This window comes from Amphiura filiformis, chromosome 1, assembly GCF_039555335.1.
Source record: "Amphiura filiformis chromosome 1, Afil_fr2py, whole genome shotgun sequence".
Lineage (NCBI taxonomy): Eukaryota > Metazoa > Echinodermata > Ophiuroidea > Amphilepidida > Amphiuridae > Amphiura > Amphiura filiformis.
The window spans coordinates 31017009-31043043 of NC_092628.1; the positions used below are offsets into that span (position 1 = coordinate 31017009).

The 26035-nt window shown below is 36.6% G+C and overlaps 1 protein-coding gene across 2 annotated transcripts; it reads right to left on the minus strand.

Moving 5' to 3' along the window:
• On the minus strand, positions 1 to 26035 carry LOC140143214 (sterol carrier protein 2-like). 2 transcript variants are annotated; one of them, XM_072165214.1, is made up of 13 exons: positions 25874 to 26035; positions 21765 to 21959; positions 20341 to 20469; positions 16905 to 17031; positions 16469 to 16532; positions 15752 to 15838; positions 9615 to 9765; positions 8346 to 8493; positions 7121 to 7228; positions 5482 to 5720; positions 3814 to 3946; positions 3039 to 3115; positions 1 to 2331 (listed from the first exon to the last, which is right to left on the minus strand). In XM_072165214.1, the coding sequence occupies exons 1-13, from the start codon at positions 25919 to 25921 to the stop codon at positions 2236 to 2238; spliced, it is 1602 nt and encodes a 533-aa protein (XP_072021315.1). In that variant the 5' UTR covers positions 25922 to 26035; the 3' UTR covers positions 1 to 2235. The 2 variants fall into 2 exon arrangements, with proteins under 2 accessions (XP_072021315.1, XP_072021290.1); XM_072165189.1 differs by lacking the exon at positions 16905 to 17031 and adding an exon at positions 17497 to 17623 and having other exon boundaries at positions 25874 to 26031.

Below are 26035 nucleotides of genomic sequence, written 5' to 3' on the forward strand. Positions count from 1 at the left end.
ACACCACACATGAATAGGATTGATGCATCAAACTGCATGAAATGCCTTGAAATCAGAACAGATTGAAAAGTAGACATTGGAGAGCCTCTTGTGAATCTGCTTGCCACTTGCAACAATGAAATATAATTGAATGGTACTAATGGCCCTTGAGTCTATTGTCCAGACTGTCCTATTCATCTTGAGAGTAAAACTCAGGGCTATATCCTTGAAAAGGAATACTATAGAATGTAGAAATATTCATGCCCAAACTGCACAAAAAATAAAAATGAGTGAATGTATTCCTTTTGAACATAGGTCTATGTAAGGAACTTGAAAATGCAAATTAAAATACATGCGAAACATTTCAAGTCGGTGAAGTGCTAACAAATTTCTGGCACAAAATTTTCCACTTTCATAGTCATTGTCTGGAGTAAATTCCATTAAGCCTACAGAATATTAAAATTTCATTTAGAATGACATGCTTAATGTAAGTTTCCATACATTTGCTAGATATGAATATTATTGACATTTGTCATAATGCTATAAAATGTATTTTTTTTTTGCATCTTAATATTATTTTCTTAATACTATTTTTTCTTTTTATACCTGTTCAGATGACATTGTGTGTAAAATACAACATTATAGTGGCAACTTGTTAAAACGAACCCTCTTAACATGAAGTTCCTGATAACAAGAAGTATGTTTTACATTCCCAAGCATACATTTCACATGTTATTAGAACTGGATAACACAAACTTCTGCTGATAACAAGAAGTAAAATCTGAATTCCGCACAACTTTGTGTTAATGAGTTTCCAATGTATATAAGTTTGATTAGTACTTTCCCAATCCAATACTGCTATTTCTTAATGAACTTCCGCCTCTAATACTGAATCACAGTTGTCTGTTTGAAACATTATTACATCCACTTTGAGGATGAAATGAAATAAAACTTGAAAACAATATTCAGTAACAAATTCATAATGATGTGAGTTCATAATAAAATGTATAAACCAATAGAATAAAGTCTACAAACTATTAGAGATATTTCTTTGCACTTAGACCCTCTGAAATATGTTTTTGACATATTTCGTTTAGTAAAATTGGACAATAAAAACAAATCATTATGAAAAAACATTTTTTAGCCACAGAGCAATAGTAATCACAAAAGTACAAGATTTAAAAGTACAAAAATTATTTTTTGTTGTTACATGAAATAAACCAAAATAATCAAATAAGCAAGTATACTCAGAGCCAACAAATTTAACCACATTGTCATTTTTTGTTAGCACATAAATGGCAAGAGTATTTGTACTATAGTTTACTGAGATCTTGCATGATATTATAAATTGTTCTCTTCATTAGATTCAGAAATACATTCTGGCTAGAATAAAAAGTCTTGATCAATTTCCAGGACACATAATTTTTCATAGGATACTTGAATAGAATAGAATTACATTAAATGACAAATTCAGCTAGTTTTAAAAATGCATTGCTTCACTTTAATACAAATCTGAACCACTTATACAGCTGTGACAATTTGTAATACACATGCAAAATATAAACCTTCAAAAAAGGTTTTTACAAAACTTCTTGGAAAGCTTATTTTGATAAGCTTACAATACAAGATAGTTAAACGAGCCTACCAAGAAAGCTACCCAGTTTTTCTGCGTATTACAAAATGCTTCTGCCATTTTGCTTTTAATTGTTCTTGTCTCAAAAGCTGTACCTCCACATCCCAATGTCATGCTTTCTCTTGCATAACCTGTATATATGAAGCCAGAAGTGGGCAGGAGAAAAAATAATGTGCAAACTGTTTGCAGTGTTTACAATATAAACTAAAATTTACAGCTATTGCCATCTTTGCTTAAAAGTATCTTTATAAAGCAGCTGCAGCAGCTTTGTTGGAATACTTCATATGAAGAGTAATATGCACTATGAACCACAATGCCCTCATCCCAATGGCATAGTTCAATAACCTCAATTAAACAATCATAGTGCACAATCTGACCTCAAGTTGCAGAGTACGAGTTTTTGTATCCCAATTTTCAAAGGTCATTCAATGAATACAAATGTATTGGGGTTACAGAACTGCACCCTGATAGATGAGCATGTTGTGGATCCTAGTGATGGTTTTGACTAAATAGTATATGATATGCGAATCCATATCATACAGGTTTGGATCAAAGCAAAGAGAAGAAAACATTGGATCAGTGTTAATAAGATACCACCTTCTATCAGGACATAGCAGTCCTTTTTATAGCTTAGCTGGGGGAGTCTTGGGTAGTACTTGTTGTAATTTCATTGCTAGTCCCATGTTGCCTGTGATCTTCAGTTTGCCAGAGAAGAATGCCTATAACATAAGAAAATAACATCCATAACCATTGTTAAACATGGTGATTTGAATTACGGAAAGGTTAAAATTACTGCACATCAGGTATTGTGAAAAGAGGGGTATTCCAAGGGTGCACAAAATATTTTGGTTATTCATAATACAAGAAAAATAATTGATGCAAAATCATTAACCTCATTCCTTAGCATCACTTTTCAGTAGTGTTTAGAACATACTACTAGTTTCGCATTTAACTTGTTAATTTGCATAGGATATTACTACAAGGAAGTTGTTACTATGAGAAGTCAAGCACTAAGGGATTAAATCAAAACTCAACCGGCAGTTCCGTCCAGTTGCCATTGTTTTGAATAATAGTAACCGGATGGAACCGGCGGTCAACCTCCGGTCAAGTTTTGATTTCATCACTAAATACATATGAAGGACATTATATTAATAACATGTGTGCACCTTAGCATAAATGATAAATGTCATTGAATGGAAGGTATCACATGTATTTTCATGAGTGGATGAAAATAAATTGTATTTTGTGTGTATACATGTAGCGGTCGTGTGCAGGGGTATGTGGGTGCATTAGTGCCAAAAAATGGGTCATTTTGCCGAAAAATGTGGGGTGGTGGACACGTCCCCCTCGGGATTGACGCCCATGTGTGTGTGGGGTGTGTGGGTGAGATTGTGGACATTTAATCAATTTCAACACAGTGTCTTACCGTTTGTGCCTGCAGCTTTCCAGTCATAAGGTCAAACAAGTCAGCGTCCTTCATAATGAATGTTGCATCTGCTTTCTCTGCAGAATCAAAATGAACAATTATGTTTGTTATTACAAATATCCAAAGAGAACATCCACATTTGTGGTTCATATAATCAACATTCTCCATACCAGAATTATTTCCATTCTCCATAGCTGAGCCCAAGTTTCCATGCCAAGAAAAACTTAATAAGGTCACCAGAAGTAAAATTGTTTTAAGATTGTGACAACAAAAATTAAATCCAAGTATTTGTGACATGATCAAGGGGAATGAGTCGGATGTCGCTACTATTGATTTTGAGATATTAGCAAAGAAAGTGTTAAAATTCTTTTGTTTTATACTGTTTTCAGCGATTGATAAATTGACATAACTTTGCAAAGAAAAGTTGTACCAACATGGAATTTTCAGTTTCTGAAAGCTCTAAATGTCCTTTTTAAAAACATGTGTAAAACTCATTTTTGACCAGGGTCGACATGTGACTCATTCCACTTGATCATGTCATATTTGACTTTGAAATTAAGTGAAAATATTGGAAAATGGACAAGGGTTGGTATGGCCACAGGCTGGTATGACCAAACTGTGAAAAGTTCACTCCAACTGTATGCAGAATTTCTATGGCAAAAACAGCATCGTGGTGAATGAGTGAAACTGACACAAATAAGGATTAACAAAATCTTTACTTTTGTTCGGAATCTTCATGTACAACTTTATATTTAAGATCTTGCTTAAGACTTACTATTTGAGTTCTGTTCCACAGATCCATTCCCATTCTTGACATCAATTGTCCACACAGCTGTCTCACCACCAGGGCCATTGGTCACTTTGAAAGCAAAGATGGCTTTCACTTTCTTAACAATATTGGCACCATCCTGTATGACACAGAAACAAAGAATGTGACGATTGAAATGTTAATGAAATGGCTTCAAACCAACACTTATAGTTTGATCATTTCATAATCGGTGGGCCTTATAACATCACAAATTATTTGAAGAATTGCCACATGTATTACCAATTATTATTTGGGGTCCTATACTTTGTCTACTTTCTTTCACATGCAAAATATTGACCCGGCAAATCAACTATGTCCCTTGTAACGTGGGTCTACTTTTCGATGTAGTGGTAAAAGCCTAATAATTCCTGCCGATTACGAACTGATCAGAGTATAACACTCCAATTGCAGGAGGTGTTGAATTTAAAATTCCCATTATGTACTGTAATAAATCTTGCAAATGCTGCCAATTTAGGGTCGATCCTTCATGTAATTATTTCGTGTAAGCTAATCCTAACCCTAACCCTAATTTCCTGTATAATTACTTGAAGGAGTAACCCAATTTAGAGTGCAATTCACTATATGATAACACTGTGCTTTAACAATTTATTCTGCTGCCACTGAGATGCATCAGAATATTTTTTCTTCAACAAGGGTGCAAACGTAGCACAGCTCCTCTCACCACTAATTAAGATTGTAGTTATTGCCCAACAGCTCCCCAATTATACCCGGGTGTGGTAGGGCAAGTGAGGTATTTATATGCATGGCCCAAGTGCACAACACATTGACACTGCATTTAAACTCACACTACTTCACAAATATGAGTCGAAACCTTTACCACTGCGTTAACATGCTCTCAATTACACCAAGATCTCGTAACTGAATTACACTGCATTATCGATCTCCACTAAAGCGTTTTCGGTTTATAATAGGCAAAAACTATTCATTTTATGTAGTTGTGCGCATAAATAAAATCCCAACTCACACTCGCATAATTCACAAAAGCGTTTGCAGTCACAAATTACACAACACACAACTAGCGTATGCGTTACGCCCAACTGCGTGCATGCAATTCTATATTATTACACAATGTTACAAGTCTTATTTTTATCACCAATTACATGCCGAACTAACTTTAGCAGTTGGTCTTGTATTCAAGATGACATGATGCAGGTCACATAGATGTAATAAAATTGTTCACCAAACTTGGTAAAGCAAGAGAGGGTAAGCGACAACTAACATCAAAAATGGTGAGACAGATTATGAGGATTAGTCGTCCCCCTTTCATTACAAAACCCAGCGTGATTGATCCTTTCACAGATCTACCGTAATATGTGATGCGATCAAGTAAAATCAGTCGGAACTCGGAAATATTGATTTTGAGATATAGCATTGTTTTGGAAATTCTTCAATTGTTCATATCTTTGGAACTGGTTGTTCAATTGCAGTGGGGGTTTTCTGCAAAATGCAGCTTTGCAAATGTTTGTTACTATCCTATAAGAAACTGAAAATTTAATATTTCCGAGTTCCGACTGATTTCGCTTGATCGCATCACATGTCTTTGATTTAGAAAAATGCTCTGCACCTAATGAACATGCAGTAGCAACGCCCAAACTCAAAAGTACCCAAACTTACGGCTTTGAGGCCTTTCTCAATTTCACTGAAGACAGGTGCTGCTTTGAAACCTCCTGCTGATGTATAACTAGGCTGGATACGAGATGTCTGGTACTGTGGGAAGCCATGTTTGTACATGGTACACACAACAGCGCCACCTAGACCGATATTATGCTGCAGTGCAATCTTGGCACCTGGGACCTGGCGCTTGTTAGCTTCACCTCTCAACTGCCAACATAGCTCTGAACACTGAGCTAGACCTGGATTGGAACAGAGTTGATTAGAGGTTAATAACTGCGCATCGGTTATTTGGAGGGCATTGGGAAAAATCTAAACATTTTGCCCTTGGAACCGAGGAATATCCCGAGGGGCTACTGAGGGATATTCCGAGGTCCAAAGCAAAATGTTTAGATTTTTCACAATGCCCGACATATTACCGATGCAAAGTTATTAACCTCATTCATAACCGTCACTTTGATCTCTTCACTGTACAAAATAAAACAAAATTTTGCTCAAAAGTTTGTAAAAATGGATGATTTTTACATCTTCCCCTTCCAAAAATCGATCAGGCTAAAACAAGATGACCAATAACAAAAGTGCGTATCACAATCAGTGCAAATATGGTAGCGTGCAATCCAAATACAAACGTACAATACGGCGCTCGGGGAGGTTACTAATATTTACTTTCAAATATTTTGCGGTCAATTGCGAGATATTAATGACCTGGATTTGCGTTCGCGTTTTCACAAATAACTAAATGTAATTGGATCGCACGCATCATGTTTATTAATGAGGTTATGAATATTGCATGGTTATATACTTGTTTAATGAGATACACTCAAATTTCTCTTACATAGGAATACAGATGTTCTCCTCTAAAAAAATACAAAATATAAGGACCAGCAAATATAGCAATCTGCTGTCTACAGAGTAGCTCTGGCAACCTCAATATAATCCAATAGGCATCTGTGTGTGACATATGGTGATGACACTGATACTGGTCCTTTGGCATAGATCTGTTAGGACAATTCAATTATCATTTTGAGCTGTTTAGCAGCAGGTGTATTTTGCAGGAACTGCACTCTGAAAACCCCTAAACACTAATACTGGAACCTAAATCCTAACACTGACATCGAACAAACTATTCCAAATTTAAACTCTTACCCAAAAAGGTATGTGGAGGGTAATCTGGGATTATACCCTACATTTGGTATCAACAAGTATAAATTTTGTGTTGTCACTCTTCTCTAAACTGAATCAGAGACAGGACCTCCAATAGTTACTTCAATGATATAATATTCCACAATATAACCTTAAATTGATGCTGACATACACATGTATCATACATAAATAGATTCCAATAATATTTATTCACCAATCCTTTCCTGCTTAATACTTTGCATGCTAGTCATAGGCTGAATATAAGATGTCCAAGTTTTGAGATATTTTCTCAAAAATATCAAGAGCTATCTGAAGAACCATTGAACCAATTATACTAGGCTTGTTTGTACTCATTTTAATGCATTTTTCATGCCGATTCCAAATATGGTCCTGAAATTTACATTTCTGAAATTTTTAAATTTAAAACAAAACAAATTGAAACTTGACGTCTGCAGTCAACACCTGCATGGAGAGGGTTGAAATTAATTTTTGCACATACCTGTGGCTCCCAGTGGATGTCCCTTTGAGATAAGTCCACCACTTGGGTTGATCACATACTTGCCTCCATAGGTATTGTCACCACGATCTATCATCTCACCAGCCTTACCTAAAAAAAAACCGCAATGAAACTAATAAAGTTTTAAGATATAATGTGCAGGATGTGTACAGCAATGGTGGTTTCTACCTAATAATTGGACGTGAGTTTATCCTTGCATGTTGGTAATTAAATTGGGAGTTGCAAGTGCATTGGGCACGAGTCTATTGTAAACTGAGCCAAAATGTACCCCCCTTCCCCTACAACAAAAAAACCTTGAAAGATAGTGCTCTGAAAGTTTGCATAGAACATTTTGTGCAGCTGTCCATATAGTTGGGGTGTTCATAGTGTCAAACCCCAGATTACTAGAAATTGCCACTACCCGTATATATTTTAATAACACCTGGAGGTGCCAATATTGAATATGTAGGGCAAAGCTATGTTTGCCATTGCCGTTGCCTGCATCGTTACCTCAAACTAGGCCATTCATATCACATAGTGACAGTTAGTATGGTAATCTGATTATTTTTTCACCATTAAAAAAATATAGGATGATATGATGCAACAAAAACAATAGAATTTCTAGGGGCAAATGAAATGAAATTAAGCACAGTAAAAGGCCATCCTGTGCCAACAGTCAATTTGATAAAAAAGTTAGGCATGAATCCTGTACCTTACCAATATATTATGTTATATGACATTTTTCAAGAGATTCTTTCTTCGGAGATAACCATTTGATTTATTGTCACATAGAAACATCTAAATTAAAGAAAAGCACTTATGATTGTTCGATAACATTGAAAAACAATGCAGTTGACAATCACACAGAAACAAGGTAGCCCTCTGTTTGTTTGACATTCCACTTGTTCAACACGGCAAACCCTAACCCTACTGCCCAAAACCTAGTGGAAGTCACAAGTAATCCAATCTTTGTTGTTGAGGGCATGCATATCAAACAAGCAGATGAATGGGTAATTCCAGTTGAAACCCATACACCCCATGGCAGACATGACCTCAAGTCTCACACACTGGGGTGTAGATTTTAAATGGAGTCACCCATTCAGGCAACCCCATATAAAATTCACATTCCCTGTGTGAAAGATTAAGGTTGTGTCTTATAGGGGTGTATGGATTTCAACTGGAATCACCCAATGCCGAAACAAGGAATCAAATCATAAGTATCAATTACCTGGTGCACATAGCCCTAGAGCCTCATATGTGATGAGTTCATTAGCAGCAAAGCAATCATGAAGCTCTATGACATCCACATCCTGAGGAGATACACCAGCTTTCCTGTAGAGTGTATCCGCTGCCTTCTTGGTCATGTCATAGCCGACCTAAAACAGACAGATCACAGGTCAAATGCTTTTATTATATGCTGAATAGTAATGTACATGTGGTATGTATTGTATTTGGGTATAAACTTTCAAGTTATTCAACCTAAATGGCAAGACAATAATATGTGGTAATGCTTAAGACAAAATATTCTTTCATTTCTGGGTTTCTGACCCCCCCCCCCTTAACATGGGAATGCTCCACCCAGAAAAGTTCCTGTTTTTGGATCATACAGCTCCAAAAGACCCCCTGAATTTGACCAAACCAGAGTGCAAAAAGACCCTTGATTTTGATCATTTCAGCTCTAAAAGACCCCCAAATTGATCTGGTTTACTATGCAAGGCGATTTTTGAAGCAAAAAGCCAAGAAAGTCCCTTCATTAAAAGTTTGTAGCTCTGAATGACCTTTTTACTGAATTACATCTCCAGAATTACATCTCCAGGGTATGATACAAAGAGCCATCGGTATCTACCGGCACTAATAACACTATAGGATCAAACTAAATGGGGTGCATATAATGTTACAGTAATGAACAGCAATCAGATGAAACAGCTCAAATTTTTATCTTAAAAATAAAACAGGTTGCCAACTTTAACCCTTTGAACCCGACGAGCCGCCATAGTGGCTCACGGTAACCTGTACCGTAGTCCCGACGAGCCACTATAGAGGCTTCTACCATGGTGTGTCAAAACCCGAAGAGTCGCTAAAGCGGCTCACGTAACATCAATTGCGATATGTTTTGTTTACATCGGAATCCTTTGGCTATCTGGGAGACCGGGATTCAGGGGTCGGAGACCTTTTGTTTTGGCGTGACGGGCACAATGCTGAGGCAATTTTCAAGGTCATTAGGAAGCTCAGGGTTGGATGTACGGGACTATGTGGTAGGCCAGGGTTCAAAGGGTTAAGACTAAAGCTTATCAAAGATATGAAGTTGAAATATTTGATAAAAAATAAAAAATAAAACATTTTTGAAGAATAAATAACATTGCAACCATATATATTTTCAAGCTGCCTTACGATTTCTCAAGGAAACAAGTGCGCTCCTTTGAATTCAATATTCTGCTGATACAACCAATGACAATGTAAATTATTGACAATACACCTGTTCTCTCATATCTCTTACAATTTTCATGCTGCTCTTGTCCTTAAATGTGCTTGGCAAGTCTGTGGCCATCTCCATTCCAATAATCTCAATGGCTTTGTGTTGTAGATTGTGTTTCTTAACAAAATCTTCACTACACACTATGGCTGATGCACTACCGTCAGATGTAGGGCTGCAATTGAAATAAAACAATTGTGGGCAGTTTATGTCAGACTTGCAAAACTCAAAACACTTCTTTGTTTAATGCAATGGCTCAATATTCTCTATAAGCCTCTGGAGATAAGGGTCAAGAGAGTAATGCGGACTATACACGATCAATTTGATTGATCAATATCAAAGACAAGCTAAGAGTGGATACAAAATCTGCCATGTGCACTGTACACACGAACATCAATTAGTGACTTCATTGTCCAACCATCAATAAAATCAAACTAGACTTCAATAATATTGAAGAGAAATATTATTTTGTATCCAATCCTGCATCTAGGGGCCCAAGATTGATCAATCAAATTGATTGTGTATGGGCCACATTATAGATAGAGAGTTAGAATTAGAGTCGCATATGTGTCTCAATAATATGCAAAACACACACCAAGAAATGTTTCACCTTAAAAAAGTTCGCTCTTGGGGTACACTGATTTAGGTAACATTTCTTTCAAAGAGTCATAAACTTAATACTAACATACATGTAAGGTAATGTGATTTTTCTAGTTTTGGGAACTTCTACTTCTATGCATTTTCTCATCAAAAGCCTGTTCAGCAACTGGATGAGGGACTGCTGTGCGGTGCTTCTAGCAGTGGACGAATGTGCTCTGTGCTCAGCCTCTTCTATTTACAGGTGCAAGTTCATTTGGTGCAAGTAAAAACATCTGCCATGGATTTAGTTGGCTTTGATGGCTTCCTTGAACTGCTCCACAGTGGGCAGTTCAATGGTGATTTGCGGAAGCGCATCCCAGTCCCGCAGTGTCCTCGGGAAAAAACTGTGCTTGTATGTGTCTGATGATGAGCCGAGTCGTGTAAAGCGATGATGCTGACTGCTACGAGTAGTTCTGGTTCTTGGTGTTAAGTAGTTTGGCATGGGTATGGCTATGAGTTGATTTGTGACTTTGTAGAACATGGTGAGGCGAGCGTTCCTTCTTCTTTCTTCAAGTGTAGGTATGCCAAGTTCTTGTTGCATTGCAGTAACGCTAGCCTCCCTTTGATAGTTGCCGGATATGAATCGGATAGCCCTTCTTTGGATCTTCTCAAGCTGGTCAATTTGGTTTTGTTTATGGGGATCCCACACGACAGAGGCGTATTCCAGTTGTGAGCGCACAAGTGAGGTGTAGGCTTGCTTTTTTATTTCTGTTGAGCACTTTCCCAGGTTCCTCCTTAGAAAGCCGAGGGTTCTGCCTGCCTTGGATGCTACTGACTCAATATGTGTTTTCCAGCTGAGCCGCTCATGGAGTTCAACGCCGAGGTATGCTTGACTAGATGCAGTACACAGCTCCTCTCCTCCCATGATGTAAGTGTGGGTGATTGGCGTTTTCTTGCGATGTATTCTCATGGTGTAGTATTTTTTAGCATTAAAGCTCATTTGCCATAGGTCAGACCATTCCTTCAGGTTGTCTAGATCTTTTTGAAGTTTGGAGGTGTCACTGGGAGATGTAATGGTGCGAAACAACAAGCAGTCGTCAGCAAACAACTTGATGGTAGAACTTATGTTGTTGCCAATGTCATTTATGAAGAGTAAGAACATTAAAGGCCCCAGTACTGTGCCCTGGGGCACTCCAGAGTCTACATGAACTGTTGGTGAGGCTTCTCCATCTACAACCACTCTCTGCGTCCTGTTTGTAAGCCAGTTTTGGATCCAACCATTGGTTTTGTTGTTAATACCGTAGAAGACAAGCTTCTTTAGGAGACGTTGGTGGGCCACCGTATCAAACGCCTTTGAGAAATCCAATATCAAGACGTCTGTTTGGTGGTGGTTGTCGAGCGATCTGGCAATCTCTTCCAAAGCGCTTATCAGCTGGCTTTCTGTGGAATGCTTTTGACGAAATCCATGTTGATACCAGGCCAGAATGCGGTTCTTGTCAAGGTGTTCCATGATGGAATGAAAAATAATATGTTCCATGATCTTGGTGGTTACACATGTGAGTGACACTGGGCGGTAGTTTGCTGGAAGGCTTTTATTTCCTTTTTTGAAGATGGCTACAATGTTGGCAGATAACCAGTCGTTGGGTAAGGTGCTAGTGTCATATGATTGCGTGAATATTATTTGCAAAATTGGTGCAATTTGTTTTGCTGTCTCTCTAATCACACAAATCGGGATGAGGTCAGGGCCACAAGCTTTCTGTGGATTCAAATTCTCCGCCACCAAATCTGTTCCTATCCTTCCTAAAAATTTCATGAGTATCAGGAAAAATTTCACTAGTAAAATAGTTACTATCTATGTGGGATTCTGTTCCGCATATGATATCGGGATCTTCCTGCTCTATAACAGCTTGAAGATCATGCTGTTTTCTCTTGCTCTTTATGCCACGACAGTTCACATTTAAAAGTCTGAGTTTTCTAAATTTTGGTCTACGTTGGGGTGATGATGTGTGATCTTCAGATGATTTGGTACTATGGGAGGAACAGCTGTCTGAAGAGAGATTTAATTCATGATCTGGGTCAAAATCATCCTCTTCTGACATGTCGGATTCTGATAACACCGAGAATGAGTTGTCTGTGGGAAATGAGTCAGCACTGATATCCAATGAGGTCAACAAATTGATGTTCTCACACACACTGCAAAACCACACGGTCTTCTTACTTGGACTATCACATGCACTTTTCAATTCTTCATATTCCTCAGGTGTTATGTTACCACATTTAATATGAACCCACTGCTGGCACTCTGGTCGATCACACATTACTGCTCTATGATTTTTAGCAACTGGTTTCTGACACATCTTGCAAGGGTATCTAACCGGCCCTGGATTAATTTCAATGTCACCACCCAAAACAAGTAAAAGAACAGTCAAAGTGGTATTGGTTTTTGACTTTGCAGAATTATCGTTTGGGTTTGTTTCATACAGGTTTACACTTTTCATGCCAGGTCTAAGTAGCTCAAGGCGTATGCCTAAACTTGGAGTACTATCAGCACAACTTTCATTTCCTTGGGTAAAACACCATGCATCTGGTCGCACATCATGTTGATATCTTCCATCACTTAAGCTTAACTTCTTAAGTTAAGTGATAATTTTACTGCATTTTGAAATGTTTTTACAAATCACAAAATGATTACCCATACCCATGAAACATGCAGAGTTCTGTTTCACCTCTTATGCCTAATAATAAAATATGCAGAATAACACACCCATTGTTAGAATCAGGTTATTTTAAGATGATGGATGTGGCTGGTATATAAAGAATCATGCCTGCATTAATTAAACAACCCAAGCTTTATAAGACCCGATATATATGCCCCTTGCTTTCTACTGCCATATAGCTCCATCCAGTGTTAAATAACATTGAATAGGGTTACATAATTTGTTACACTATACCTCATAAATATTTATTAGGTAATCCATACATCTTATTGGTTAATAACGCCAGCGTCCGAGTACGGTATTTTGACAACTTCGCGCCTGTGCAATTACTGCGAACGCGGGAAGTAGTAAAACTTCCGCACCCCTACTACCATACGGTGTCTCGACCCCGCGCGCCACCGTTCCTTCAGACGTAGCATTATGCTACACAACGGCGATTCTGCAGATGCGTTTATCGTGAAGATGGCATTTGCTGCATTTATTTTGCCGAGATTACCGATGGATAATATCACGCCAATTTGACGTTTTATGAAACAAAATGTTATTTATGGAAAGCTAAAAGGAAATGTTTAATAATATAGGTCAAAATGTAAATATTGATTGAAAAGAAATCGTGCAATAAAATCAGGTAAGCAAAATATTAAGCTTATTTACTATGCCGGCCAGCACGTTGACTGGTGTGTGTTTTGACTTTTGTTTACGATTTTACCGTAAAAATATTTATGAGGTATAGTAAAACAAATACAACATGTTTCATTTCGGGAAAGTAGTCAAAACTACTGGTCCCTCGGTGTTGGATGATTTGACTACTTCCCTCCGCTGACGAGTCGGGAAGTAGTCAAATCATCCAACACTGAGGGACCAGTAGTTTTGACTACTTTCCCAAAATGAAACATGTTGTATTTGTATATTCCACTTCTCATTTGCACTGTTGTCAGTTCTATGGTCCACCCACAATGTCAATGACTGTACAAGGAGTGAATAAGAATCTTATCAAAGACAAAATCATTTTGTCAAACACAGATGACATTCAACTACATGGTTACACTTGATCAAGATTCTTCTAAATATACATGGATATATTTCAACATAATGATAAAACTAGATTAAACTAGTTAACTGAGTTTTATAGAGGTATATGAAATAACATTTCAACATTCCCTTACCTAAAATCTGGCTGGTCTACACCTTGCTGATCAAAGTAGTGTGTGTGTGTGTGTTATATGAGATGCATTGGAGTACAAGATCAACGCACTTATCATATTATTTATAAATAGATAGATGGGTACAGATCTTATCAGGTACATGTATACTTTCAGATCAAAGGTCAGCATAAAGTAACTTTTTAAGGACAGATTTGTGTGTACAAATGTGTGTGTGTGTGCAGTTTAAGTACGCAGAAGTTTGTAATGATTATAAAAGAAAAAGAGCCAAAGGAAGCTATATTATAAACAAGTTATATCTTCTACTTTTCCTACATAATGTAGTCAGACTGGTAAAATCTGTAAAATAGTGGGTTAATGCACAGATTGCTGTTCTTTTTAATCATAAAACCTATTCCCTCATATTATAAAGGTATTTCTTGGTTACACTTTTTATCAAGGGAGGGTTTGATTTGATTGTTACATGGAACTTACACCCCCTCTCCTTTCTGGAATTCTATATCAAACCCCCTACACTGATATATTTGATACCAAGAATGGGTAGCTCTAGCAAGAGATACCAAAATGAGTACCAACATTCCCCACATGTCTCTATGATGTCATACTGTAAGTGAATATTTTTATATAAGCAAAATTAAATATCGCTGGGCCTCAACAACCCCCTACTCTCACTCAAAGTTTTATTGAACACCCAACCCCCAGGAAAGGGGGTAGATCAAAATATTTGTTGCTGAAATGAGCAAATATTGTACAATATACAGTTTTATTGTATCGCTCAAAAGCCTGATATAAATAATAATAATCTATATTGCCCATCCCTATATTATACAGGTCAACAAACCTAACATAGAATCAGTTGCTCTTTAAACCTTTACAGTTGATTGTTAGACCCCTGCTAGGAATACCAACTATTTACATTCAGATAAGCCTCTGTCAGTGTAAAGATCATGTGCTGATATTTATCACTTGATTTGACTTTGACTTCAAATAATTCCCATTCTAGAAAATTAGGCAACACAATTTACAATTTTCAACAAGCTAATGAATCAAATGAATAAACTTAATAAAGTAATAATAATAACCAGTGGCATAGCCAGGGGGAGCGGGGACAAACTTCACCCACAGACATTTCAGGGATGAAAATGGGGATGGCAAGGAGCAAAGTGTCCTTAAAATGGCTAAAAATGGGCCAAAAATTGACAAATGGGGACAAAAATTTGGTGTTGCCCCCTCACACTAAAATCCTGGCTACACTACTGGATACTCGCTGTGAGAGTATCGTAAAATACTTCTTATCATACCACTAAAGGGAATCACCAAAGAACATGCTACTCAAAATAACAAATGAATGATCGAATCAATCAAAATTTGAATGAATGTGGTATGCTGAATAAGATCCTTCATATATGTGATGCGATCAAGCAAAATGAGTCTGATGTCGATCAAAATCAAAATTCAGTTTTCAATTTTATTACATGAGCCATTCATAATATTTTATTTTGCTGAAAATAATTTGATATATGGTTCCAAAGATATGGCCATTTTAGTGTTGCTCAGAACAAAATAAAATACAAAGGAAGTTGAATAATATTATTGGCTGTATCTCAAAATTAATATTCCCGACATCTGACTCATTTTGCTTGATTGCATCACATATTTAGACCGTAATGGGAATAGGGATTAGCTGTAGAGAGGTACCTACCAGCACTGTAATTTTGTGAGTGGTTCATAGATCATTGGTGCTTTCAGTATCTCTTCCAAGCTGTATTCTTTCTGGAATTGTGAATATCTGGGAGTAATAAAGCAACAACAATATAATGAGTCCCACATATTGCAAAAATATTCTAGAATTATGTCAACACTGTCTCTGCTACTTTCAGGGTTGTATAGCTGAGGAGAAACCCTCAATCTGTCGAAAGCAAAACATTTATAAGTGCTCCTACGGCACTGGGTGTTCATGCCATTTTTGGACCACAACTTGCTTCATCAATATTGTATCCATAAATCAATCAAAAATAATATTTTTTTAGCCAACATGATAATCACAGTTAAAGCTCTTATGTTGGATAACAAGCCAAAAGTTTGCTGAAGTCCTATAAAAGAATTGAAAGTCCTTTTTTTAGGGGGAGGTGGTCACAAAGTCGATTACTTTTGTAAAAAGCTGGTTAAAAATATCGTTCGAAGTTGATCTTTCTAGTTGAAATTTTCAACATTTCACACTAACGTTACAGGGAGGGAGGGGCCAACTTCCTAACAAAAGCACTTTTGTTTATAAGACGTCATCGAACTTTTGGTTTGTTCCCTAGTTCTAGCTAGAATATCTTAGCTTATTCCCCTCCCATCTGATCTATCATGATAAGCACAATCATAAATTCTGTCGCTCTATAAACAATTTCCACAAAAACTACACATTACTTACGGATTGTTGGTTGAATGTAAGTGATTCTTGTAAGCAATCTTGGCAAAGTGTTCTGGTTTTGTACCTGTATCAAGAAATATAAAAATAAAAAATAGTACAGATTAAAACTATGTTTTATAACTTCCAAATTGATTTGCTATATTTTTACCTTTGTTACACTTGAGTGCAATACTTTGTTCAGCACAAGTAGGTAAAATTTTGAGGTTTATAAAAAAAAACCACCATTATGTCATGGATAACTCCCTGAACAATGTGGACGGCAGTTTGATTGATTGGAATATTATATAATTTTTTTTCTTAAATTTTAAATTTTATATGCACAAATGTAATAATAAATGCTTCTTTGACAAGAAGTATTATCCTGAATTCATTAAATTCATTTAACATATATATGTTTCACAATTATTATTTTCCGTCTAGCCCTCCAAAATCTTACCAAATTTCTGCATGTGTTCTCTCGCTGCATTGCCAAACATTTGGGGCATTAAAGGTGCCTTTACAATCTCATGTAGAGTACCCATGAGCTTGATATGTTTGTCCATCGGTCTTGTACGATCATGATACTAATACATGCACAAAATGAGAAATACCAAGTAAGGCTCATGATATTGGCATGGGGTATTTACCATGTGACAGCATCAAAGCTATATGTACAATAACTGCTGTTAATTGGGCTATTTTAGTTGATAAAATACACACACCCCCTACAGAATATCAACCTAACTCTCATAAGGGGAGTACATTTCAAATGGAGTCACCCATTCAGGTAACCCCATTTAAAATTCACACTCTCTGATTGGAAGATTAAGGTAATGTCTTCTATGAGTGTATGAATTTCAACTGGAATAGCACACTGGTATGATTTTGGATCAAGTACACAATGCATCTCCTGTTACGATCTTTAGTGGTTCTTTCAAAACAAAAGTTTTTTTTCATGAAATTAATGACCCATTTCATTGCTCATTGAACATAGCAGCTGGTGTACATATAACTGTGCTGTAGTCACATGAAGTTTCATTTAATCTTACCATACTTTTCCATATGCTCCCTTCCAGCATTACCAAACATTTGGGCTGTCACTGGTGCTGGTACTAGCTCACGTAACTGCACCATTACTTCTACATGTTTGTCCATAGGATTGGTACGATCTGTGTACTATAGTTATAACATGCACACAAATGTAGGGAATATTCTTATTCAGAGATTTATATAAGCATTAAGGAGCACATTAAGAAATTGTAATTACAAATTTTCACTTCTCCAGACTTTTTTTGTTATAAAAGTGAGTGTCAATTTTTGATTATTTGCTCTTTTTTCATTTGCCAATGCAACTAATGATGAGAATAATAATTTCCCTGACTACTAGTGACCAGGATTTAAGCCTATATCCTCTATTCTGTATCCCTAGGTCACTGCTCTTCCCACCGTTACAGAATTTTGTGAATGATGCACGTACACTAGACAAAAACACTTCAGAAATAATAACTTGTCCTAGCAAATTAATGGAAGCAAAATGGAAGTAAAAAGAGTTTATTACTAACAGGCTGAATCAAAATGATTGGTAGTTGGTACCTGAGACTAGTATACTTGAATACCCATCAGTTTTGAGTGATTATGGACAAGACTCAGGGTTTGAATTTGTTTAAAAAATGTGTGTAGCAGTTTTGGCTAATTCATCATAATCAGGATACTTCCATATACGCACTATAAAAAATGCTATACAAATGCAAAATTGGGTAGCAGTTCTTCAAAATGTGGAGCAAACTGCTATGCGATACAGCCAAATTCGAACCCTGACAAGACTACCACATCAAAATGCAACATACGAGCTACCTTATTTATGAATGTTAAAAAAGGTCATAAAACTATAAATCCTGGGCATTTCAAGAGGATCCAATGTTGCATTTGAAGAAGCGAACTTGTCAATAGACACCAAAAATGGGTACCAATCATGTTGATACAATGTAAATTGGATTGTATTGTATCCTTAATGCATAATGATGTATACAAAAGAAAAATAAATATTTATAATATCAAATATGACAAATACCTAATAAATAATTTTATTCTTCATTAAAATTCTTTTCATTCAAACTATGTGAAATGAAATAGAGTTCAGTGCACTTTCAATATACCCTACATAATTATAACCTTTTGCGTTTAAATTTTGACCTCTAACTTCGAAACCACCATTGAATCACTGTCAAAAGTGAATCATTCTCTATATCTCACTTGATAAAATCAAAATGATATCTGGTGGTGATAAAACATCAGAGTTTGACAAACTTTTTGAACAAATTGAATAATCCCAGTGGCCCTGTGGTGACTCTAGTACATCATTGACACAACAGTAATATGTGACATAAAGCTAGCAATTGTGAAATTGTAAAAATAGTAACATAAACAATTATATACAGAAAATTGGCACTAACATAAATCCTAACTTCATAGCCAAGTAACCTAGGGATGCAACTGTAAGGCTAGGCTTTCAAGAAAAGCATGCTTGTTACTGTGAAAGTCACACATTTTATTTCTAAACTTCAGCCAAACTGAGTTTTAAACATGAAAATGTATCTTAAAAATAAGTGCCCACTGTCCAGTGCTCGCAAGCAAGTTATGTATTGCTATTATTGTAAATATTATTATCATCATCATTATTAAAGCCAGAGTAAGGGGAGACACATTCGTCCACACCCGTATTTGAGATTTCTTGATATTTATCAACACTAAGAACTTGAAACTGATAAAAATACAACTTCCTAATATTTACTTGTATTTTTGCTTGATTTATTTCACTCTTTTCAACTCTAAAAAGTCACATGGCTCAAGACAGCTTAGTAAATTGGCGGAAATATTGAGTCGGCAATGCGCGAATGCGAAATATTGTGATTACCCGTGCGATTCGTGTCGCGTGACGCGGCGCAACTCTGCGTGTATGTCCAACGCAGTCAAGGCGCATTCGGTATGTTGTTAACGCCAGCAAATGTGATGTAAACAAAACAAAAATTTGCAGTGAAAAAGCCACTTAGATTTTTTAATTATTTTGGATTTAGGCGCACTAAAAACAGACATTATAGATTCATTGGTTCAAAAAGATGCATATTTAGACCATGCACCAGATACAGCTTTTACAAGCGTGAAAGTCTTGCCGTTTTAAAATATAAGGACGTTTTGTGCATAATTTTGACATTTTTTTACTAAAACGTCGGTTTCTCAGAGTTCATTTTAAACAATATTGTACGATATCGATTTTTGTGACAAGATACATGTAACTCGAAAAATATGCAAGCAAAAGGTATTTAACCTTTTGCACTATCGTTTAGAGCACATCAAAGTCTAGGGAAGGTTTTCTCATTTTTTCAAAATATTTGTTTTGAACAAAAATATACACCATTATGTGCAATTTTTAGCTTAATAGAGTGAACAAAATGGCTTTTTTTCACATGTTTTTTGCAATATTTCGAAAAAACAAGATGAATTTCAAAAAAATGAAAAACCTTCCCTAATTTCATGTCTCTTCTCCATGAAAAACTAATTTTTTTTTTTTTTAAGTTGTCACAAAAAAAAATGGTGTAAATAAGTGCATTTTTGTGATTTTTTCAAAAACTCAAGATTTTTGAACAAATCTGACGTCACCATGGGATTCCTTGACTCATTTCCTTTCCAAAAATGTATAGTTTTATATACTTTGGACATACAATTCAAAAATAATGATGCTCGAAAAGGTCCGTGTTCTCTTCCATCACTCTGCCCTTAAATGATTATTATTATCATTATTATTATATTATTATCATCATCATTATTATCATTATTATCTGTCCTGAGGACAAACCCTACTATTTTCCACAAAGAAGAACACACTTCTCACTTACTGTAGCAGATAGTGATCCTGGTTGCATCTTTTCAAATCCCAGAGCCATTACACAGTCCGCTTGGCCACCCTCTATAAGTTGCTTTGCAAGAAATAGTGCTGTAGAACCAGTAGAACAAGCATTGTTGACCTAGAAAGAAATTATTTTTTGAAAAAGATAGCCTGCGTAAAGTGGGCCTAGAAATTCTGCGAGAATCCATTTGCGCAGAGTTTCTCCTAATTGCATAAATCAAAAGAGATTCTTGAAATTGTTTGAGCTGATACACTAAGTAAATGGAAGGAGAATGTAAAGTGTCTCATAAAACACCGTTGTAAGAATCCAACTGTATCCAAATGGATAAGATGAAACAAAATTCAACCCTTGGTAAAATTCCACAGACCATTATGGGATTAACCAAGCACTCATCATGCAGTCATGTCTACTCTTACAGATTTATGGCCAAAGCCAATAAGTTGTGGACAATTTTAATGTGTAAAATGCGGATTGCTACTAAAAGTATGTATAAAATGGCACATAATGCGCCAAATACCAAAGGTGCAGTTCACCATAACCATAAAGAAAGGTTAGACATACCACTTTTGAAGTTGAAACCCAACTTCCGTTTTAATTACTGGTCTGAACTATGAGCTAATGAATCTGATCATAAGGTAGTAGAACTAAACTCAACCAATAAAGTATCAAAACGATTGCAGATGGTCAGATATATCGGGAACTGAAATATATAGCAAAAACCTATTAAATGTACATAAAGCACAGTTTTCTCCTGCACATTTTGATACCTCTTTTGTTGCTCTACGGTAGCATTTGGTTGAGTTATGGGCGCTTGAGTGGCTTCAAGTCAGATTTTGAAAGTTGCATTTAGCTCCTATTCAAGCCTAATGCGTTTGACGACGAATCCAGGCAGTGATAGACATTGATGGTGGGCACACCATCCAAGTATTGAGATATCAGCAGAAAGAGTTCATGAGATAAGTCAGAGATAAGTAAAGGGTAGAAGTTGGAAGTCAAAGGAGTAAAATAAAGTAAAGTTCATGGTTAAGTAAACAGAGCACATCGGTGTTCTTTGTCTTGATTTTGTGCGTGTGTGTGTACACGACGAAAGCATTTGGCTTGAATAGGAGCTAATTATAAGGGCAACTTTTAAAATCTGACTTGATGCCCTTCAAGCGCCCATAACTCAACCAAATGATATTGTAGAGCAACAAAAGAGGTATCAAAATGCACAGGAGAAAGCTGCACTTTATATACATATAAAGAAGCTTTTGCTATATATTTCAGTTTCCGATATATTTAACCATCTATAATCGTTTCAATACTTTATTGGTTGAGTTTAAATTTGAAGGTTTTGAGTTCAAACCAATTTTCAACTGGACTTCTTTCAGAAATTTCTGTTAACTAAGAAATCACAGCATCTTTCTACTTACATTATAGATTGGAATTCCTGTACACCCAAGCTGATAAAGAGCCCGCTGTCCACAGGTGGTATCACCGTACACATAACCAACAGTGGCTTGTTCAACCTCCTCATATGAGATGCCAGCATCTTTCAAGGCTTTGGTCCCAGCCTCCTTTGCCATCTGTGGGTAGTCAAAATCATCACGACGGCCAGGCTTCTCAAACTGAAGTGAAATGAACAAAGTTAAATACAGGTGGTGGCCGCATTGCATCCTCTAAATTCAGTAAATTTTCATCGTCAACCGTGTAATTGAATGGGATTATTTTGAAATTTTAAAACGCTTGAAATATCACAAACAAATGGGCCTATGTTAATAAGTAATAAATACAAGCTAAAACCGTTGGGGTTCGATAATGAACCCCACAAAACTAACCAAGTATATTGAAAATGCCATACGGCCGGGCGGTTTCACAAGTTGCCGGCTCGATCATGTCATCCACCACCTGGTTAAATATCAATCTTCAGTGTTATCAGGATGGTCAGTTTTACGAATAACCTAATTTTTTTATCTTGCATCGTACAAGTAAATCTATATACCGAATTGTCTATTTAAACACTCCCCCTATAAATAAACGTGCCCCTCCAAAAATGCAAACCGTTTTTCATTTCAATCAGTTCAACCATATCGTGTTCACGAGTAAGCATAAGATTTGCATCATTCATGTCAGTGACGATCGCTAAATTGCATGGAAAAAACTAATATTACGACTCAAACTTCCATCCACTTCATTGCCTAATTATGGTAGATTTCATTCTTGCTTGATGATACACTTACTTACGGGTGTAATTTTGTTGTATTTACCACAAAAATGTCATGAAAATATGTTGTATTTTGTAATAAACGTCCCGGGGGCGTCGCATTTTTTCAAAAGGGGGGCGTTTATTGGAAGTGAATTGTCAATGAAAACACTTAAAAATCGGGTTCAATTTCTCGATGGTGCTCCTGCAGAAAGGAGGGATTTATGACTATATTAAAAAATAATGCTATTTCCATGGCGCCCCCCATTGAAATGGAATTTTCGTGGTAAATGCAACAAAATTACACTCATAAATGCATCATCGAGCAAGAATCTGATGAAATTATACCATAATTAGCCAATGAAATGGATGGAAGTTTGAGTCATAAAGTATTATTCAGATTTCCTTTTACAAATTAATAAGGCACTGGATGGCTACCAGTACGCTTTAATTTGTAAAAGGAAATCTGAATAACACTTTAACAGGTTTTGTCACATGCAATTTAGCGATCGTCACTGCATTACTGACATGACTGTTGCAAGTTTAAGCTTACTCACGCAATATGACATGGAAATGTTTTAATCTATGTCAATTTTGCATGGAAATATTCACTGTAAAAAGGAAACAACTCGTATTGGACAAACCACCTCGTTTTAAAGTGCCCATGAACAATGGTGGATTAGCTTTGTTATCCTGGCAATACAAGTAGCAAAACAAGATACAAAACGAGTACTTATTCCACCCAAAGTAGCAAAACAAGGTACAAAACGAGTACTTATTACACCCAATGTGAAGTGTTTTGCCACCCAGCATTAACAAATCAATAAACTAGACAATGCTCCATACAAATAGTGGCCAGAAGATCTCGAATTAGTTCTCATATTAGTAATCGTTTTGAAGTGGAATGTCAAGAGCTGGTCTTGAATTGCTACTCGTTTTGAAGTGGATTGTGTAACCAATACAAAGGGAGACAATAGATAATTCCTCATTGTTACAGGGAATTAAAAATGAGGTGGTTTGTCCAATACGAGTTACTTTTTTTTAACAGTGATTGGAGGGGGCGTTTATTAGAGGGGGAGCATTTATTACACCAGAATCTTTTTGATGAAAGTCAATCTTTGACAAGATGTATTAAACTTTGCTACGGAAAGTGCTATGACAAAAAAGGTTTTCAGTTTTGTCTTTCTTTACTCAGTCAAGGGCTTTAATTTGATATATATAAAATGATGCAGTTTGATGTCAAATTTGAATTCACCTGGCATACCTACATACAAATCCACATGTTCGAAGTTTAAATTTCTCAAGTCACTAAATCTTCATGCTAGTCACCATGGCCAGGTTACTTTATTTTATCGACTTAAAGGTCCGTAACCCGATCGACAACATCACCCCCCAATTTTTGTCATTGTTAATGAGTTTTTGGTATCGCAAAATAGATCATATTTTTCTTATTCCTATTCTGAAATTTGACGCTCCAAGTCGATGTATTTCTGGAGAAATCTGAGAATTCATGCCTATATACCTCCCTTGGTGGCTACCAATTTCTGGAATTCTGGACAGGCTTATCGTAGATAATTATAGTCTCCTCAACAGCTAGTTTGGTTTTGCGTCATTCACATTGTATATGAAAAGAGCGAACCGCAATAACTGCTGAAGAGACTTCAGTTACTACAAAGCTTTAAAAATTCCTTCCGAAAATAGAAGCTGCCCGCGTCACCGCGTGGCGCAGTTGGTTAGAGCGGTGTATTTTTGTACCAGAGGTCCCCAGTTCAAATCCCGGTAGTGATAGTTTTTTTTCTGCTCCATTTTTTAAACCCAAAATTATTTACATTCATTTGAATGGTACATATTGCAAGGGAAAAAGAGTTTTAAAAATCTAAATTTTCCGTTTACCGAACAATACGGGCATTTCCAGCATTGTCGCCGGGGCATTTCTGTTTTGCTGTGTTATTGAGCTCTATTGGTGTTGACTATAATTTATATACAAAAATCATCATGAACGATATACAGACGAACACGAAAAGACTGGTTGTGGGGAAATGTCACTGTAGTATTGGAATGTGTACCTAGTACCGGGACACAGTACAGTGGAGTTTGGTAATAATGTCAGTGCAATGAGTGCACCCACGCATAGCACATGACGAACGGGAATTATGGCACATGTTATTGCTTGTCTTTCCAGAATACAATTCACGCATACCAAGTATTGGGTTTCAAATTTTCCTATTTATTCACATTTACGCAGAAAGTGCTCTCGTTTTTTTCACAAAGCTGCATAACATGTATATCTGGTTCCATACAGCAATACGCAGTATTGCTGTCTGGTAAGCAGGTACGAATTGAGACGTTGTGAATTGAGACGTCGGAGCCGGTCAAACACAGAGGACTAGCCTACATCCCGTATCCTACTATCACTCAAACAAGCAAATCTCTTCACGAATTCACTCACCTTGCGATCCTACATCATCAGTTGAAACAAACATCTAAGTTTCCAAAAACAACTTTGTCATTCCTCAAAACTACATTGTTGTACAAGTAACTTCATTAATAAAAAATTGAAATCATACTATTACCCGTTATTGAAAATTTTGTTCGATTTATGTGAACCAAAAGAACGCACGAGTCGAGTTCAGTTTACCAAAATGGTAGCTCCTGCCTCCTGGTCACCTCAGATATGACGTCAGTATCAAGCTGCTTATTAAACGGTGGATCGGATTGGTTGAAATCAACGCCACGCTTTTTGACCTTACAGGGGTCAGAGATATGCATATTCATGTATGAAAACAGCGATGCGGATATAGTATCATCACCGAGAACTGAGAATTGCGACATTTTCGATGTTTGTACCGGGAATTTCAGACACGGAGACTCATGGAGATTTGAAAAATTCGTCCAAAGGTAACCAAAGGGTTGGGGATCGCATTTTTAACTAGCACTAAATGTTTCGGAATTGAGGTCGGCTAAAAAGTAGACAGTTTCGGGGACTGTAATTGGTGTAGATGTCACATTTTGAACAGTGAGCGATAAGTGACCAATTTCATGCTCAGCACAAGTGACTATCTTTACACAGGGTACATAACATGCATAAAGGGGACAATATTTGATATCATATGTAATTTGAAAGACAATCCATATCCAAAACCAATAGGGTTACCCCCCCCCCCCTTTAACCAAAAGAAGAAGAAGATATTACTCAGTCCGGGTCGAAAAGTCAGTTCGCTTTGGTGCAAAATTCAACACCATTTGCAATGCGCTGTGTAAGCTTACCTACCTACATGTACGTAGTTTACGTATAAATGTGAGGTCTTAGACATATTAAGTGAAAACAGAATTTATTACATTAGTCATGCCAACTCCTATAACAAATACTCTTCTTTTTGACGCCATAATTAAATCTTGTTTGTGAGAAATCAGGCAAAACACAGACAGGTAACAGCGTTGTGGTTGTCAATTTGCAGGCAAAAAGGAGAAAGGACAAAATCAAAACAACTCCCCTTTTCA

Bases quoted from the DNA above. Each gene is read 5' to 3' on its own strand.
- LOC140143214 (XM_072165214.1), bottom strand. From the start codon at position 25,921: ATGGCGTCAAAAAGAAGAGTATTTGTTATAGGAGTTGGCATGACTAAT. The intron at 15,839-16,468 runs GTAAGTAATGTG...TATTACTCCCAG, and splicing joins TTACATTCAACCAACAATCC to ATATTCACAATTCCAGAAAG. The intron at 8,494-9,614 runs GTAAGAGATATG...TGTCTGTTTTAG, and splicing joins ACAAGAGCAGCATGAAAATT to GTCGGCTATGACATGACCAA.